We start from the raw sequence: 16,817 nt of genomic DNA, 5'->3' as shown, positions 1-16,817 counted from the left end.
CCAGGGTCAATATGGTGTTATAGACCAGGGTCAATATGGCGTTATAGACCAGGGTCAATATGGCGTTATAGACCAGGGTCAATATGGTGTTATATGGTGTTATAGACCAGGGTCAATATGGCGTTATAGACCAGGGTCAATATGGCGTTATAGACCAGGGTCAATATGGTGTTATAGACCAGGGTCAATATGGTGTTATAGACCAGGGTCAATATGGCGTTATAGACCAGGGTCAATATGGCGTTATAGACCAGGGTCAATATGGTGTTATAGACCAGGGTCAATATGGTGTTATAGACCAGGGTCAATATGGTGTTATAGACCAGGGTCAATATGGTGTTATAGACCAGGGTCCATATGGCGTTATAGACCAGGGTCAATATTGCGTTATAGACCAGGGTCAATATGGCGTTATAGACCAGGGTCAATATGGCGTTATAGACCAGGGTCAATATGGCGTTATAGACCAGGGTCAATATGGCGTTATAGACCAGGGTCAATATGGTGTTATAGACCAGGGTCAATATGGTGTTATAGACCAGGGTCAATATGGCGTTATAGAACAGGGTCAATATGGTGTTATAGACCAGGGTCAATATGGCGTTATATGGTGTTATAGACCAGGGTCAATATGGCGTTATAGACCAGGGTCAATATGGTGTTATATGGTGTTATAGACCAGGGTCAATATGGTGTTATATGGTGTTATAGACCAGGGTCAATATGGTGTTATAGACCAGGGTCAATATGGTGTTATAGACCAGGGTCAATATGGTGTTATAGACCAGGGTCAATATGGTGTTATAGACCAGGGTCAATATGGCGTTATAGACCAGGGTCAATATGGTGTTATAGACCAGGGTCAATATGGTGTTATATGGTGTTATAGACCAGGGTCAATATGGTGTTATAGACCAGGGTCAATATGGCATTATAGACCAGGGTCAATATGGCGTTATAGACCAGGGTCAATATGGTGTTATAGACCAGGGTCCATATGGTGTTATAGACCAGGGTCAATATGGTGTTATAGACCAGGGTCAATATGGCGTTATAGACCAGGGTCAATATGGCGTTATAGACCAGGGTCAATATGGTGTTATATGGTGTTATAGACCAGGGTCAATATGGTGTTATATGGTGTTATAGACCAGGGTCAATATGGCGTTATATGGTGTTATAGACCAGGGTCAATATGGCGTTATATGGCGTTATAGACCAGGGTCAATATGGCGTTATAGACCAGGGTCAATATGGTGTTATATGGCGTTATAGACCAGGGTCAATATGGTGTTATAGACCAGGGTCAATATGGCGTTATAGACCAGGGTCAATATGGCGTTATAGACCAGGGTCAATATGGCGTTATAGACCAGGGTCAATATGGCGTTATAGACCAGGGTCAATATGGCGTTATAGACCAGGGTCAATATGGTGTTATATGGCATTATAGACCAGGGTCAATATGGCGTTATAGACCAGGGTCAATATGGCGTTATAGACCAGGGTCAATATGGCGTTATAGACCAGGGTCAATATGGCGTTATAGACCAGGGTCAATATGGTGTTATATGGCGTTATAGACCAGGGTCAATATGGTGTTATAGACCAGGGTCAATATGGTGTTATATGGTGTTATAGACCAGGGTCAATATGGTGTTATATGGGGTTATAGACCAGGGTCAATATGGTGTTATATGGTGTTATAGACCAGGGTCAATATGGTGTTATATGGTGTTATAGACCAGGGTCAATATGGTGTTATAGACCAGGGTCAATATGGCGTTATATGGTGTTATAGACCAGGGTCAATATGGTGTTTGAGGCTTGCACATGGAATATTACTAGTTTACAACTCTCTTACCTTCACCATCAGCTTACTGAGGTCCTCAAAGGCCTGAGGGGGAATGGGTGAGTGAGTGAGAGAGAGAGAGAGAGAGAGAGAGAGAGAGAGAGAGAGAGAGAGAGAGAGAGAGAGATCACGAAAAAAAACAATGCAAGCATGAGAGTAGTACAATATCAGATTAACCCTAACCCTCACCACAGATGCAGTGCATTCAGAAAGTATTCAGACCCCTTCACTTTTTCCACATTTACGTTAAAACGTTATTCTAAAATTGATTTAAATGTTTGTTTTTTTCACCCTCAATCTACATACACCCCATAATGACAAAGCAAAAACAGGTTATACCCTTTTGTAACATTTACATAAGTATTCAGACCCTTTACTCAGTACTTTGTTGAAGCACCTTTGGCAGCGATTACAGCCTCGTGTCTTCTTGGGTATGACGCTACAAGCTTGGCACACCTGTATTTGGGGAGTTTCTCCCATTCTTCTCTGCAGATCCTCTCAAGCTCCGTCAGGTTGGATGGGGAGCGTTGCTGCAAAGCTATTTTCAGGTCTCTTTAGAGATGTTAGATCGGGTTCAAGTCCGGGCTCAGGCTGGGCCACTCAAGGACATTCAGAGACTTGTCCCAAAGCCACTCCTGCGTTGTCTTGGCTGTGTGCTTAGGGTCATTGTCCTGTTGGAAGGTGAACCTTTGCCCCAGTCTGAGGTCCTGAGCAATCTGGAGCAGGTTTTCATCAAGGATCTCTGTACTTTGCTCTGTTCATCTTTCCCTCGATCCTGACTAGTCTCCCAGTCCCTGCCGCTGAAAAACATCCCCACAGCATGATGCTGCCACCACCATGGTTCACCGTAGGGATGGTATTGGCCAGGTGATGAGCGGTGCCGGGTTTCATCCAGACGTGACGCTTGGCATTCAGGCCAAAGAGTTCAATCTTGGTTTTATCAGACCAGAGAATCTTGTTTCTCATGGTCTGAGAGTCTTTTAGGTGCCTTTTGGCAAACTCCTAGCGGGCTGTCATGTGCCTTTTACTGAGGAGTGGCTTCTGTCTGGCCACTCTACCTTGTCCTTCTGGAAGGTTCTCCCATCTCCACAGAGGAACCTTAGAGCTCTGTCAGAGTGACCATCGGGTTCTTGGTCACCTCCCTGACCAAGGCCCTTCTCCCCCGATTGCTCTGTTTGGCCGGGTGGCCGTTCTAGGAAGAGTCTTGGTGGTTGCAAACTTCTTCCATTTAAGAATGATGGAGGACACTGTGTCCTTGGGGACCTTCAATACTGCAGAAATGTTTTGGTACCCTTCCCCAGATCTGTGCCTTGACACAATCCTGTCTTGGAGCTCTACGGACAATTCCTTCGACCTCATGGCTTGGTTTTTGCTCTGAAATGCACTCTCAACTGTGGGACCTTATATAGACAGGTGTGTGCCTTTCCAAATCATGTCCAATCAATTGAATTTACCACAGGTGGACTCCAATCAAGTTGTAGAAACATCTCAAGGATGATCAATGGAAACAGGATGCACCGGAGCTCAATTTCGAGTCTCATAGCAAAGGGTCTGAATACTTATGTAAATAAGGTATTTCTGTTTACATTTTTTCTAAATTTGCAAAAATGTCTAAACCTGTTTTGTGTGTAGATTGATGAGGAAAAACATTTATTTAATCCATTTTAGAATAAGGCTGTAACGTAACAAAATGTGGAAAAGGTGAAGGGGTCTGAATACTTTCCGAATGCACTGTATACCATTTAAAAGCCATTCCAGTATCCCCCCGCCTCTGTAGCTGCCTCCAACCACACAGTCTTTTACATTTTAGTCATTTTAGCAGATGCTCTTATCCAGAGCGACTTACAGTTAGTGAGTGCATACATTTTTTCATACTGGTCCCCCTTGGGAATCGAACCCACAACCCTGGCGTTGCAAGCGCCATGCTCTACCAACTGAGCTACACAGGACTAGTCTTGTGGGACTTCTAGTTTTATTTCTATTCAGGGTAATGTTCCTAAAATGCAATAAAAGACTTTAGAGCACATCAATGGGGAGGTCTTTGAGAGCCAAACACAATGGATTCTCCCCATTGAATCCATTCCGTTCACTTCTCTCTCTCCTTCCCTCTGCCCGTCTCTCTCCTTCCCTCTGCCCGTCTCTCTCCTTCCCTCTGCCCGTCTCTCTCCTTCCCTCTGCCCGTCTCTCTCCTTCCCTCTGCCTGTCTCTCTCTCCTTCCCTCTGCCCGTCTCTCTCCTTCCCTCTGCCTGTCTCTCTCTCCTTCCCTCTGCCCGTCTCTCTCCTTCCCTCTGCCTGTCTCTCTCTCCTTCCCTCTGCCTGTCTCTCTCTCCTTCCCTCTGCCCGTCTCTCTCCTTCCCTCTGCCTGTCTCTCTCTCCTTCCCTCTGCCCGTCTCTCTCCTTCCCTCTGCCCGTCTCTCTCCTTCCCTCTGCCTGTCTCTCTCTCCTTCCCTCTGCCCGTCTCTCTCCTTCCCTCTGCCCGTCTCTCTCCTTCCCTCTGCCCGTCTCTCTCCTTCCCTCTGCCCGTCTCTCTCCTTCCCTCTGCCCGTCTCTCTCCTTCCCTCTGCCCGTCTCTCTCCTTCCCTCTGCCCGTCTCTCTCCTTCCCTCTGCCTGTCTCTCTCTCCTTCCCTCTGCCTGTCTCTCTCTCCTTCCCTCTGCCCGTCTCTCTCCTTCCCTCTGCCTGTCTCTCTCTCCTTCCCTCTGCCCGTCTCTCTCCTTCCCTCTGCCTGTCTCTCTCTCCTTCCCTCTGCCTGTCTCTCTCTCCTTCCCTCTGCCCGTCTCTCTCCTTCCCTCTGCCTGTCTCTCTCTCCTTCCCTCTGCCCGTCTCTCTCCTTCCCTCTGCCTGTCTCTCTCCTTCCCTCTGCCTGTCTCTCTCTCCTTCCCTCTGCCTGTCTCTCTCTCCTTCCCTCTGCCCGTCTCTCTCCTTCCCTCTGCCCGTCTCTCTCCTTCCCTCTGCCCGTCTCTCTCCTTCCCTCTGCCCGTCTCTCTCCTTCCCTCTGCCCGTCTCTCTCCTTCCCTCTGCCCGTCTCTCTCCTTCCCTCTGCCCGTCTCTCTCCTTCCCTATGCCTGTCTCTCTCCTTCCCTCTGTCTGTCTCTCTACCCTATCTCTCCATCCTCTACCTTTCTCACCTCTGAGATGTTTTTGTCTGTCTCTTTCCTCCTCTCCTCTATCTTCCTCTCAATGCCGACGATCCCCACCGCCCGCGTCCTTCCTGTCTGCAGGACGACCGGAGAGGAGAGACGTTATTTACACACACGCACACACATAAAAACATCAGAATCACCAAGAGAGAATCATATCAATAGAATCACAGCGAGAGAATCATATCAATAGAATCACAGAGAGAGAATCACAGCGAGAGAATCACAGCGAGAGAGAATCACAGCGAGAGAATAAAAGAGAGAGAGAATCACATAGACAGAATCAGCGAGAATCACAGAGCGAGAATGACAGAGAATCAGAGCGAGAAACACAGAGAGAATCACAGAGTGAATCACAGAGAGAGAGAATCACAGAGAGAGAGAGAGTGAATCACAGAGAGAGAGAATCACAGAGAGAGAGAATCACAGAGAGAGAATCACATATAGAATCACAGAGCGAGAATCAGAGAGAATCACAGAGTGAGAATCACAGAGAGAATCAGAAAGAAACAGAGAATCACAGAATCACATAGAGAAAATCCCATAGAGAGAATCAAAGAGAGCGAGAATCAAAGAGAGCGAGAATCAAAGAGCGAGAATCACAGAGCGAGAATCACAGAGCGAGAATCACAGAGCGAGAATCACAGAGCAGAGAATCGAAGAGAATCGAAGAGAATCGAAGAGAAGAGAAGAGAAGAGAAGAGAAGAGAAGAGAAGAGAAGAGAAGAGAAGAGAAGAGAAGAGAAGAGAAGAGAAGAGAAGAGAAGAGAAGAGAAGAGAAGAGAAGAGAAGAGAAGAGAAGAGAAGAGAAGAGAAGAGAAGAGAAGAGAAGAGAAGAGAAGAGAAGAGAAGAGAAGAGAAGAGAAGAGAAGAGAAGAGAAGAGAAGAGAAGAGAAGAGAGAAGAGAGAGAGATTAGCTCAATTAGCTATACTTAAACTCTTTAACATCATCCTTAGCTCTGGCATCTTCCCCAATATCTGGAACCAAGGACTGATCAACCCAACCCACAAAAGTGGAGACAAATTTGACCCCAATAACTACCGTGGGATATGCGTCAACAGCAACCTTGGGAAAATCCTCTGCATTATCATTAACAGCAGACTAGTTCATTTCCTCAGTGAAAACAATGTACTGAGCAAATGTCAAATTGGCTTTTTACCAAATTACCGCACGACAGACCACGTATTCACCCTGCACACCCTAATTGACAAACAAACAAACCAAAACAAAGGCAGTCTTCTCATGCTTTGTTGATTTCAAAAAAGCTTTTGACTCAATTTGGCATGAGGGTCTGCTATACAAATTGATGGAAAGTGGGGTTGGGGGGAAAATATACGACATTATAAAATCCATGTACACAAACAACAAGTGTGCGGTTAAAATTGGCAAAAAACACACACATTTCTTTCCACAGGGCCGTGGGGTGAGACAGGGATGCAGTTTAAGCCCCACCCTCTTCAACATATATATATCAACGAATTGGCGAGGGCACTAGGACAGTCTGCAGCACCCGGCCTCACCCTACTAGAATCTGAAGTCAAATGTCTTCTGTTTGCTGATGATCTGGTGCTTCTGTCACCAACCAAGGAGGGCCTACAGCAGCACCTAGATCTTCTGCACAGATTCTGTCAGACCTGGGCCCTGACAGTAAATCTCAGTAAGACAAAAATAATGGTGTTCCAAAAAAGGTCCAGTTGCCAGGACCACAAATACAAATTCCATCTAGACACCGTTGCCCTAGAGCACACAAAAAACTATACATACCTCGGCCTAAACATCAGCGCCACAGGTAACTTCCACAAAGCTGTGAACGATCTGAGAGACAAGGCAAGAAGGGCCTTCTATGCCATCAAAAGGAACATAAAATTTGACATACCAATTAGGATCTGGCTAAAAATACTTGAATCAGTTATAGAACCCATTGCCCTTTATGGTTCTGAGGTCTGGGGTCCGCTCACCAACCAAGAATTCACAAAATGGGACAAACACCAAATTGAGACTCTGCATGCAGAATTCTGCAAAAACATCCTCCGTGTACAACGTAAAACACCAAATAATGCATGCAGAGCAGAATTAGGCCAATACCCGCTAATTATCAAAATCCAGAAAAGAGCCATTAAATTCTATAACCACTTAAAAGGAAGCGATTCCCAAACCTTCCATAACAAAGCCATCACCTACAGAGAGATGAACTTGGAGAAGAGTCCCCTAAGTAAGCTTGTCCTGGGGCTCTGTTCACAAACACAAACAGACCCCACACAGCCCCAGGACAACAACAACAACAACAACACAACTAGACCCAACCAAATCATGAGAAAACAAAAAGAGAATTACTTGACACATTGGAAAGAACAAACAAAAAAACAGAGCAAACTAGAATGCTATTTGGCCCCAGAATACCTGACCACTGTGACTGACCCAAACTTAAGGAAAGCCTTGACTATGTACAGACTCAGTGAGCATAGCCTTGCTATTGAGAAAGGCCGCCGTAGGCAGACCTGGCTCTCAAGAGAAGACAGGCTATGTGCACACTGCCCACAAAATGAGGTGGAAACTGAGCTGCACTTCCTAACCTCCTGCCAAATGTATGACCATATTAGAGACACATATTTCCCTCAGATTACAGCGATCCACAAAGAATTCGAAAACAAACTTAATTTTGATAAACTCCCTTATCTACTGGGTGAAAAACCACAGTGTGCCATCACAGCTGCAAGATTTGTGACCTGTTGCCACAAGAAAAGGTCAACCAGTGAAGAACAAACACCATTGTAAATACAACCCATATTTATGTTTATTTATTTTCCCATTTGTACTTTAACTATTTGCACATTGTTACAACACTGTATATATACATAATATGACATTTGAAATGTCTTTATTCTTTTGAAACTTCTGAGTGTAATGTTTACTGTTAATATTTATTGTTTATTTCACTTTTGTTTACTATCTACTTCACTTGCTTTGGCAATGTTAACACACGTTTCCCATGCCAATAAAGCCCTTAAATTGAATTGAAATTGAATTGAGAGAGAGAGAGAGAGAGAGAGAGAGAGAGAATCACAGAGAGAGAGAATCACAGAGAGAGAGAGAGAGAGAGAGAATCACAGAGAGAGAATCACAGAGAGAGAGAGAGAGAGAGAATCACAGAGAGAGAGAGAGAGAGAATCACAGAGAGAGAGAGAGAGAGAATCACAGAGAGAGAATCACAGAGAGACAGAGAGAGAGAGAGCGAGAGACAGAGAGAGAGAGAGAGAGAGAGAGAGAGAGAGAGAATCACAGAGAGACCCTGGTTACTGATCAAAACCTTTGAAAAAGTACAGGCTCAGTGAGCACAGCCTTGCCATTGAGAAGGGTAGACACAGGAAAACCTGTCTCCCTGTAGAGGAAAGGCTGTGCAACCACTGCACCACAGCAGAACCTGAGACAGAGCTGCATTTCCTGACAAAATGTAAAAAATAGAAAACAATTAGATTGTGTCATTTCCCCAAATTTGAAACCGTTTTTCAAGGTTTCAAAGACCTCTCTGATGAGAATAGGCTACCCGTCCTGTTGGGAGAGGACACAGAGAGATGTGGGTTTGCAGCGCACTACATTGCTGCCTGCCATTAGATGAGGGACAGTGTCTGACAGACCAACCAACCTGCACATGCCCTCTATATTGTTATTGTTCAATGGTTATTTTGACCCTTGGTTATTGATGTTACTGTTGTCCTGTTGACAATATTGATTATTATTATTTTAATTATGTTGATATTGTAAATATCCAAAGTAAGCTTTGGCAATATGTACATTGTTACGTCATGCCAATAAAGCAGATTGAATTGAATTGAGAATCACAGAGAGAATCACAGAGAGAGAGATTCACATGGACGTGTTTGAATTGGAGGGATGCAACACTAACCCCCCCTACTCCGCAAATGCACTTCCGAGTTGTGCTGATGTGCTGTTTGCTGCGACTTGGCTACCTGCCAAACTCTTCATTTTTTACTTTTAATAACCGTTTAATCAAAACTCTGCATTTAACACATTTAGAGAGAGCGAATCACAGAAAGAGAGAATCACAGAGAGAGAGAATCAAACACAGAGAGAGAAAGAATCACAGAGAGAGAGAGAGAAAATCAAACACAGAGAGAGAAAGAATCACAGAGAGAGAGAATCACAGAGAGAGAGAGAGAGAGCGAGAATCACAGAGAGAGAGAGAATCAAACACAGAGAGAGAAAGAATCACAGAGAGAGAGAGAGAGAATCACAGAGAGAGAGACAGAATGCCTTGAAGAGGTCTGAACCAAAACAACACACATAAAACAACAATAGTCAGTCAGGGAGAGGAAGGAAGGAAAGGGCTTAGCTGCCCTGTCCCCCGCCCCATGTATTAACAACTAGGTGCCATAAGGCAAGGAGAGGAAGGAACGGGGTTAGCTCAGGAACAACAGCCCTGTATATTAACAACTAGGTGCCATAAGGCAGGGAGAGGAAGGAACGGGGTTAGCTCAGGAACAACAGCCCTGTATATTAACAACTAGGTGCCATAAGGCAGGGAGAGGAAGGAAAGGGGTTAGCTCAGGAACAACAGCCCTGTCCCCCGCCCCATGTATTAACAACTAGGTGCCATAAGGCAAGGAGAGGAAGGAACGGGGTTAGCTCAGGAACAACAGCCCTGTATATTAACAACTAGGTGCCATAAGGCAGGGAGAGGAAGGAAAGGGGTTAGCTCAGGAACAACAGCCCTGTCCCCTGCCCCATGTATTAACAACTAGGTGCCATAAGGCAAGGAGAGGAAGGAACGGGGTTAGCTCAGGAACAACAGCCCTGTATATTAACAACTAGGTGCCATAAGGCAACAGTCAGAAATATGAACTCCCTAGTCAACATCATACATTACCTCCCTAGTCAACATCATATACTGAAAAAATATAAACGCAACATGTAAAGTGTTGGTCCCATGTTTCATGAGCTGAAATAAAAGATCCCAGAAATGTTCCATACGCAAAAAAAGCGTATCCTTGTTAGTGAGCATTTCTCTTTTGCCAAGATAATCCATCCACCTGACAGGTGTGGCATATCAAGAAGCTGATTAAACAGCATGATCATTACACAGGTGCACCTTGTGCTGGGGACAAAAAAAGGCCACTCTAAAATGTGCAGTTTTGTCACAACGCCACAGATGTCTCAAGTTGAGGGAGTGTGCAATTGACATGCTGACTGCAGGAATGTCCACAAGAGCTGTTGCCAGATAATTTAAAGTTCATTTCTCTACCATAAGCCGCCTCCAACGTCGTTTTAGAGAATTTGGCAGTATGTCCAACCGGACTCACAACTTCAGACCATGTGTAACCACGCAAGCCCAGGACCTCCACATCCGGCTTCTTCACCTGCGGGATCGTCAGGAGTATTTCTGTCTGTAATAAAGTCCTTTTGTGGGGAAAAACTCATTCTGATTGGCTGGGCCTGGCTCCCCAGTGGGTGGGCCTATGTCCTCCCAGGGCCCACCCACCCATGGCTCCGCCCCTACTCAGGCATGTGAAATCCATAGATTAGGGCCTAATTTATTCATTTAAATTGACTGATTTCCTTATATGAACTGTAAAATCAGTAAAATCGTTGAAATTGTTGCGTTTATATTTTTGTTCATTATATATTAAAATCCTTAAGAGTCTAAGTAGCATAACTAAATCCCCATCAAAATCCATCAGTTTAAGCTAGAGATCTCAGGTTGTTTGAATGGGCTGCGTCTCAATCCACCACTATTCCGGGCCTTCCGCATCTGCGGTGGAAGGTGACCGAGCTATGGCGGAAATCGGTCTTCTTACTACGAAAACGCCTGTAGCGTCCGAACGGCCTACATACTATTATGACCACTCTATGGAAAGGGGATACTCTCACGAACACAATGGTTTTTCACTACGACCCCCGTGAAGGTAACCCATACCAACGAATGGAAGTATGGAGGTAGTTTTGTGCCAACAAAAATATAGATCATATAAATATTTCCTGATATTTCTTATATCTACTAGATATAGGACATACACTTCAAAACCTTATTCCTTATGATTTCTTTTTTTTACTGTATTTTTTGCTATTTATGAAAGTGTTATTCAATGCATTTCTATAGGCTATAGTAGTAAAGACCAAATTCTATATTTTAAAATTGGTGATACCTAGAGGGGTCCTAAAATGCTAAATCAAGTAGCTAAATTATCCATGGTATGAGCATCTTAAAACAATTCCATATGTCAGCTTAGTACCCCCCCACACAGACACTGTTAGAGTTTAACTCCCTAGTCAACATCATATATTAACTCCTTAGTCAACATCATATATTAACTCCCTAGTCAACATCATATATTAACTCCCTAGTCAACATCATATATTAACTCCTTAGTCAACATCATATATTAACTCCTTAGTCAACATCATATATTAACTCCCTAGTCAACATCATATATTAACTCCCTAGTCAACATCATATATTAACTCCCTAGTCAACATCATATATTAACTCCTTAGTCAACGTCATATTTTAACTCCTTAGTCAACGTCATATATTAACTCCTTAGTCAACGTCATATACACTGCTCAAAAAAATGAAGGGAACACTAAAATAACACATCCTTGATCTGAATGAATGAAATAATCTTATTAAATACTTTTTTCTTTACAAAGTTGAATGTGCTGACAACAAAATTACACAAAAATTATCAATGGAAATCAAATTGATCAACCCATGGAGGTCTGGATTTGGAGTCACCCTCAAAATTAAAGTGGAAAACCACACTACAGGCTGATCCAACTTTGATGTAATGTCCTTAAAACAAGTCAAAATGAGGCTCAGTAGTGTGTGTGGCCTCCACGTGCCTGTATGACCTCCCTACAACGCCTGGGCATGCTCCTGATGAGGTGGCGGATGGTCTCCTGAGGGATCTCCTCCCAGACCTGGACTAAAGCATCAGCCAACTCCTGGACAGTCTGTGGTGCAACGTGGCGTTGGTGGATGGAGCGAGACATGATGTCCCAGATGTGCTCAACTGGATTCAGGTCTGGGGAACGGGCGGGCCAGTCCATAGCATCAATGCCTTCTTCTTGCAGGAACTGCTGACACACTCCAGCCACATGAGGTCTAGCATTGTCTTGCATTAGGAGGAACCCAGGGCCAACCGCACCAGCATATGGTCTCACAAGGGGTCTGAGGATCTCATCTCGGTACCTAATGGCAGTCAGGCTACCTCTGGCGAGCACATGGAGGGCTGTGCGGCCCCCCAAAGAAATGCCACCCCACACCATGACTGACCCACCGCCAAACCGGTCATGCTGGAGGATGTTGCAGGCAGCAGAACGTTCTCCACGGCGTCTCCAGACTCTGTCACGTCTGTCACGTGTGCTCAGTGTGAACCTGCTTTCATCTGTGAAGAGCACAGGGCGCCAGTGGCGAACTTGCCAATCTTGGTGTTCTCTGGCAAATGCCAAACGTCCTGCACGGTGTTGGGCTGTAAGCACAACCCCCACCTGTGGACGTCGGGCCCTCATACCACCCTCATGGAGTCTGTTTCTGACCGTTTGAGCAGACACATGCACATTTGTGGCCTGCTGGAGGTCATTTTGCATGGCTCTGGCAGTGCTCCTCCTGCTCCTCCTTGCACAAAGGCGGAGGTAGCGGTCCTGCTGCTGGGTTGTTGCCCTCCTTTATTTTTTTGAGCAGTGTATTAACTCCTTAGTCAACATCATATATTAACTCCCTATTCAACATCATATATTAACTCCTTAGTCAACATCATATATTAACACCCTAGTCAACATAATATATTAACTCCCTAGTCAACATCATATATTAACACCCTAGTCAACATCATATATTAACTCCCTATTCAACATCATATATTAACTCCTTAGTCAACATCATATATTAACTCCCTAGTCAACATCATATATTAACTCCTTAGTCAACATCATATATTAACTCCTTAGTCAACATCATATATTAACTCCCTAGTCAACATCATATATTAACTCCTTAGTCAACATCATATATTAACTCCTTAGTCAACATCATATATTAACTCCTTAGTCAACATCATATATTAACTCCTTAGTCAACATCATATATTAACTCCTTAGTCAACATCATATATTAACTCCCTAGTCAACATCATATATTAACTCCGTAGTCAACATCATATATGCATCACACAGGGATGATTTCTGTATTTTGAAAGTTACATATCTTGAAAACTTCACAAGCAAAACACTAATGTTCTTGTGGCTGAATGGAAACAAGTCCCTGCTGCAATGTTCCAACATCTAGTGGAAAGCCTTCCCAGAAGAGAGGAGGCTGTTATAGCAGCAAAGGGGGACCAACTCTGTATTAATGACCATGATTTTGGAATGAGATGTTCGACGAGCAGGTGTCCTCATACTTTTGGTCATGTAGTGTATGTCAGTCACTGATAGTCAGTCAGTTAGATTGGTAAATTAGTCTAGCGTCCAGATATCTAAATTTATAATCATGGTGGAATTACCGGCCGGGGGATCATCATTGATTTGGTTAGTCAGTCTCACTCAGATATCATATTAAAAACTGCAAACATTTCTCTCCACACTATGGCAAAATGTGTAGAATTGCAGTAAACTTGCTTTAAAACTCGAAAACTAAAAACATTATCTCCGCTGTCAAAGGGGGGGCTGCTAAAATGTTTTGCTCGCAATGTGGGGGGGGGGGGGGGGGGGGGATTATGCAATGTGTGTGTGGGGGGGGGGGGGGTATGCAAGCGTTTTTTATGACTGACGAGATTTGTTCAAATCTAACAATTTACTTCCCCCAAATTATGCAAACTGCCCTATAGACCGATAAGCATGACCGGTCAAATGTATTTTCGGTGATTAACCGTTAGTTAACATCCCTAGCTGAAACAGTGCCACTGTATGGCTGGGTGTCTTTGCATCTCAGTCACATTAAATCAGAATATAAGCGTTGCTTTACCAACAGAGCCACACAGGGCCATAACAGAATAGAGTAGAGTAGAGAAGAGTGGAGAAGAGAAGAGAAGAGAAGAGTGGAGAAGAGTAGAGAAGAGTGGAGAAGAGAAGAGAAGAGTGGAGAAAAGTGGAGAAAAGTGGAGAAGAGTGGAGAAGAGTGGAGAATAGTAGAGAAGAGTAGAGAAGAGTAGAGTGGAGAAGAGTAGAGAAGAGTAGAGAAGAGTAGAGAAGAGTAGAGAAGAGTGGAGAAGAGAAGAGTGGAGAAGAGTAGAGAAGAGTGGAGAATAGTAGAGAAGAGTAGAGAAGAGTAGAGAATAGAATAGTGGAGAAGAGTAGAGAAGAGTAGAGTGGAGAAGAGAAGAGTGGAGAAGAGTGGAGAAGAGTGGAGAAGAGAAGAGTAGAGAAGAGAAGAGTGGAGAAGAGTGGAGAAGCGTAGAGAAGAGTAGAGAAGAGTGGAGAAGAGAAGAGTGGAGAAGAGAAGAGTAGAGAAGAGAAGAGTGGAGAAGAGTAGAGAAGAGTAGAGAAGAGTAGAGTGGAGAAGAGAAGATAAGAGTGGAGAAGAGTGGAGAAGAGCAGAGTAGAGAAGAGTAGAGAAGAGTAGAGAAGAGTGGAGAAGAGTGGAGAAGAGAAGAGAAGAGTGGAGAAGAGTGGAGAAGAGAAGAGTGGAGAAGAGTAGAGAAGAGTAGAGAAGAGAAAAGTGGAGAAGAGTGGAGAAGAGAAGAGTGGAGAAGAGTGGAGAAGAGTGGAGAGGAGAAGAGAAGAGAAGAGTAGAGAAGAGTGGAGAAGAGTAGAGTGGAGAAGAGTAGAGAAGAGTGGAGAAGAGTAGAGAAGAGTAGAGAAGAGTAGAGTGGAGAAGAGTAGAGAAGAGTAGAGAAGAGTAGAGAAGAGTGGAGAAGAGTGGAGAAGAGAAGAGTGGAGAAGAGTAGAGAAGAGAAGAGTAGAGAAGAGTGGAGAATAGTAGAGAAGAGTAGAGAAGAGTAGAGAAGAGTAGAGAATAGAAGAGTGGAGAAGAGTAGAGAAGAGTAGAGTGGAGAAGAGAAGAGTGGAGAAGAGTGGAGAAGAGTGGAGAAGAGAAGAGTAGAGAAGAGAAGAGTGGAGAAGAGTGGAGAAGCGTAGAGAAGAGTAGAGAAGAGTGGAGAAGAGAAGAGTGGAGAAGAGAAGAGTAGAGAAGAGAAGAGTGGAGAAGAGTAGAGAAGAGAAGAGTAGAGAAGAGTAGAGAAGAGTAGAGAAGAGTAGAGTGGAGAAGAGAAGAGTGGAGAAGAGAAGAGAAGAGTGGAGAAGAGTGGAGAAGAGAAGAGTGGAGAAGAGTAGAGAAGAGTAGAGAAGAGAAAAGTGGAGAAGAGTGGAGAAGAGAAGAGTGGAGAAGAGTGGAGAAGAGTGGAGAGGAGAAGAGAAGAGAAGAGTGGAGAAGAGTGGAGAAGAGTGGAGAAGAGTGGAGAAGAGTAGAGAATAGAAGAGTGGAGAAGAGTAGAGAAGAGTAGAGTGGAGAAGAGAAGAGTAGAGAAGAGTGGAGAAGAGAAGAGTGGAGTGGAGAAGAGTGGAATAGAGTAGATTGTCTGTTCTATGACGACCTCTGACCTGTGAGTCCGTTGCCGTGGGGATGGGCTGTGACATGGGCGTACTCTCCCATCTCTTCTGACTCAACTCCTCTGTCAGCCTCCTGTAGAACTACCCACAGACACCATGATGGCTCAGTCAGTACAGAAAAACAAACACGATGCCATTTTGGCTCTAAATCAGCATGTATCAGACTACAGTTTCACTCACTCACTGCTCATTCAATGGTATTTCCCTTCAGTACATTTACATTTCAGTCATTTAGCAGATGCGCTTATTCAGAGCGACTTGCAGGTGCAATTAGGGTTAAGTCCCTTGCTCAAGGGAACGGGCAGATTTTTTCACCTTGTCAGCTCGGGGATTGGAACCACCGACCTTTCCGTTACAGTCTGTTCATGCGCTTACCAACTGAGCCACACAGGACCAACGGTATTACTCTCATCACAGTATCACTAGCTAGTATCCAACGGTATTACTCTCATCACAGTATCACTAGCTAGTATCCAACGGTATTACTCTCATCACAGTATCACTAGCTAGTATCCAACGGTATTACTCTCATCACAGTATCACTAGCCAGTATCCAACGGTATTACTCTCATCACAGTATCACTAGCTAGTATCCAACGGTATTACTCTCATCACAGTATCACTAGCCAGTATCCAACGGTATTACTCTCATCACAGTATCACTAGCTAGTATCCAACGGTATTACTCTCATCACAGTATCACTAGCTAGTATCCAACGGTATTACTCTCATCACAGTATCACTAGCTAGTATCCAACGGTATTACTCTCATCACAGTATCACTAGCCAGTATCCAACGGTATTACTCTCATCACAGTATCACTAGCTAGTATCCAACAGTATTACTCATCACATATTTACAGTATCACTAGCCAGTATCCAACGGTATTACTCTCATCACAGTATCACTAGCTAGTATCCAACGGTATTACTCTCATCACAGTATCACTAGCTAGTATCCAACGGTATTACTCTCATCACAGTATCACTAGCTAGTATCCAACGGTATTACTCTCATCACAGTATCACTAGCTAGTATCCAACGGTATTACTCATCACATATTTACAGTATCACTAGCTAGTATCCAACGGTATTACTCTCATCACAGTATCACTAGCCAGTATCCAACGGTATTACTCTCATCACAGTATCACTAGCCAGTATCCAACGGTATTACTCTCATCACAGTATCACTAACTAGTATCCAACGGTATTACTCATCACATATTTACAGTATCACTAGCTAGTATCCAACGGTATTACT

At 44.1% G+C, this 16,817-nt stretch overlaps 1 protein-coding gene across 1 annotated transcript in view; it reads right to left on the bottom strand.

The window, feature by feature from the left end:
• Positions 1-16,817, bottom strand: part of LOC311100121 (vacuolar protein-sorting-associated protein 36-like) — a 45,932-nt gene that overhangs the window by 22,177 nt on the left and 6,938 nt on the right. Inside the window, exons 5-7 of the mRNA XM_084140889.1 lie at positions 15,544-15,633; positions 4,980-5,066; positions 1,865-1,897 (exon numbers count right to left, since the gene is read on the bottom strand). Of these exons, the coding sequence (XP_083997015.1) occupies positions 1,865-1,897; positions 4,980-5,066; positions 15,544-15,633 (210 nt within the window). The remainder of the gene's footprint in view (positions 1-1,864; positions 1,898-4,979; positions 5,067-15,543; positions 15,634-16,817) is intronic.

This window comes from Coregonus lavaretus (assembly GCF_964263955.1).
Source record: "Coregonus lavaretus genome assembly, chromosome: 24".
Taxonomy (NCBI): domain Eukaryota; kingdom Metazoa; phylum Chordata; class Actinopteri; order Salmoniformes; family Salmonidae; genus Coregonus; species Coregonus lavaretus.
Note: the sequence above shows the minus strand (reverse complement) of the source record. Positions and strands in the feature narration are given on the sequence as shown.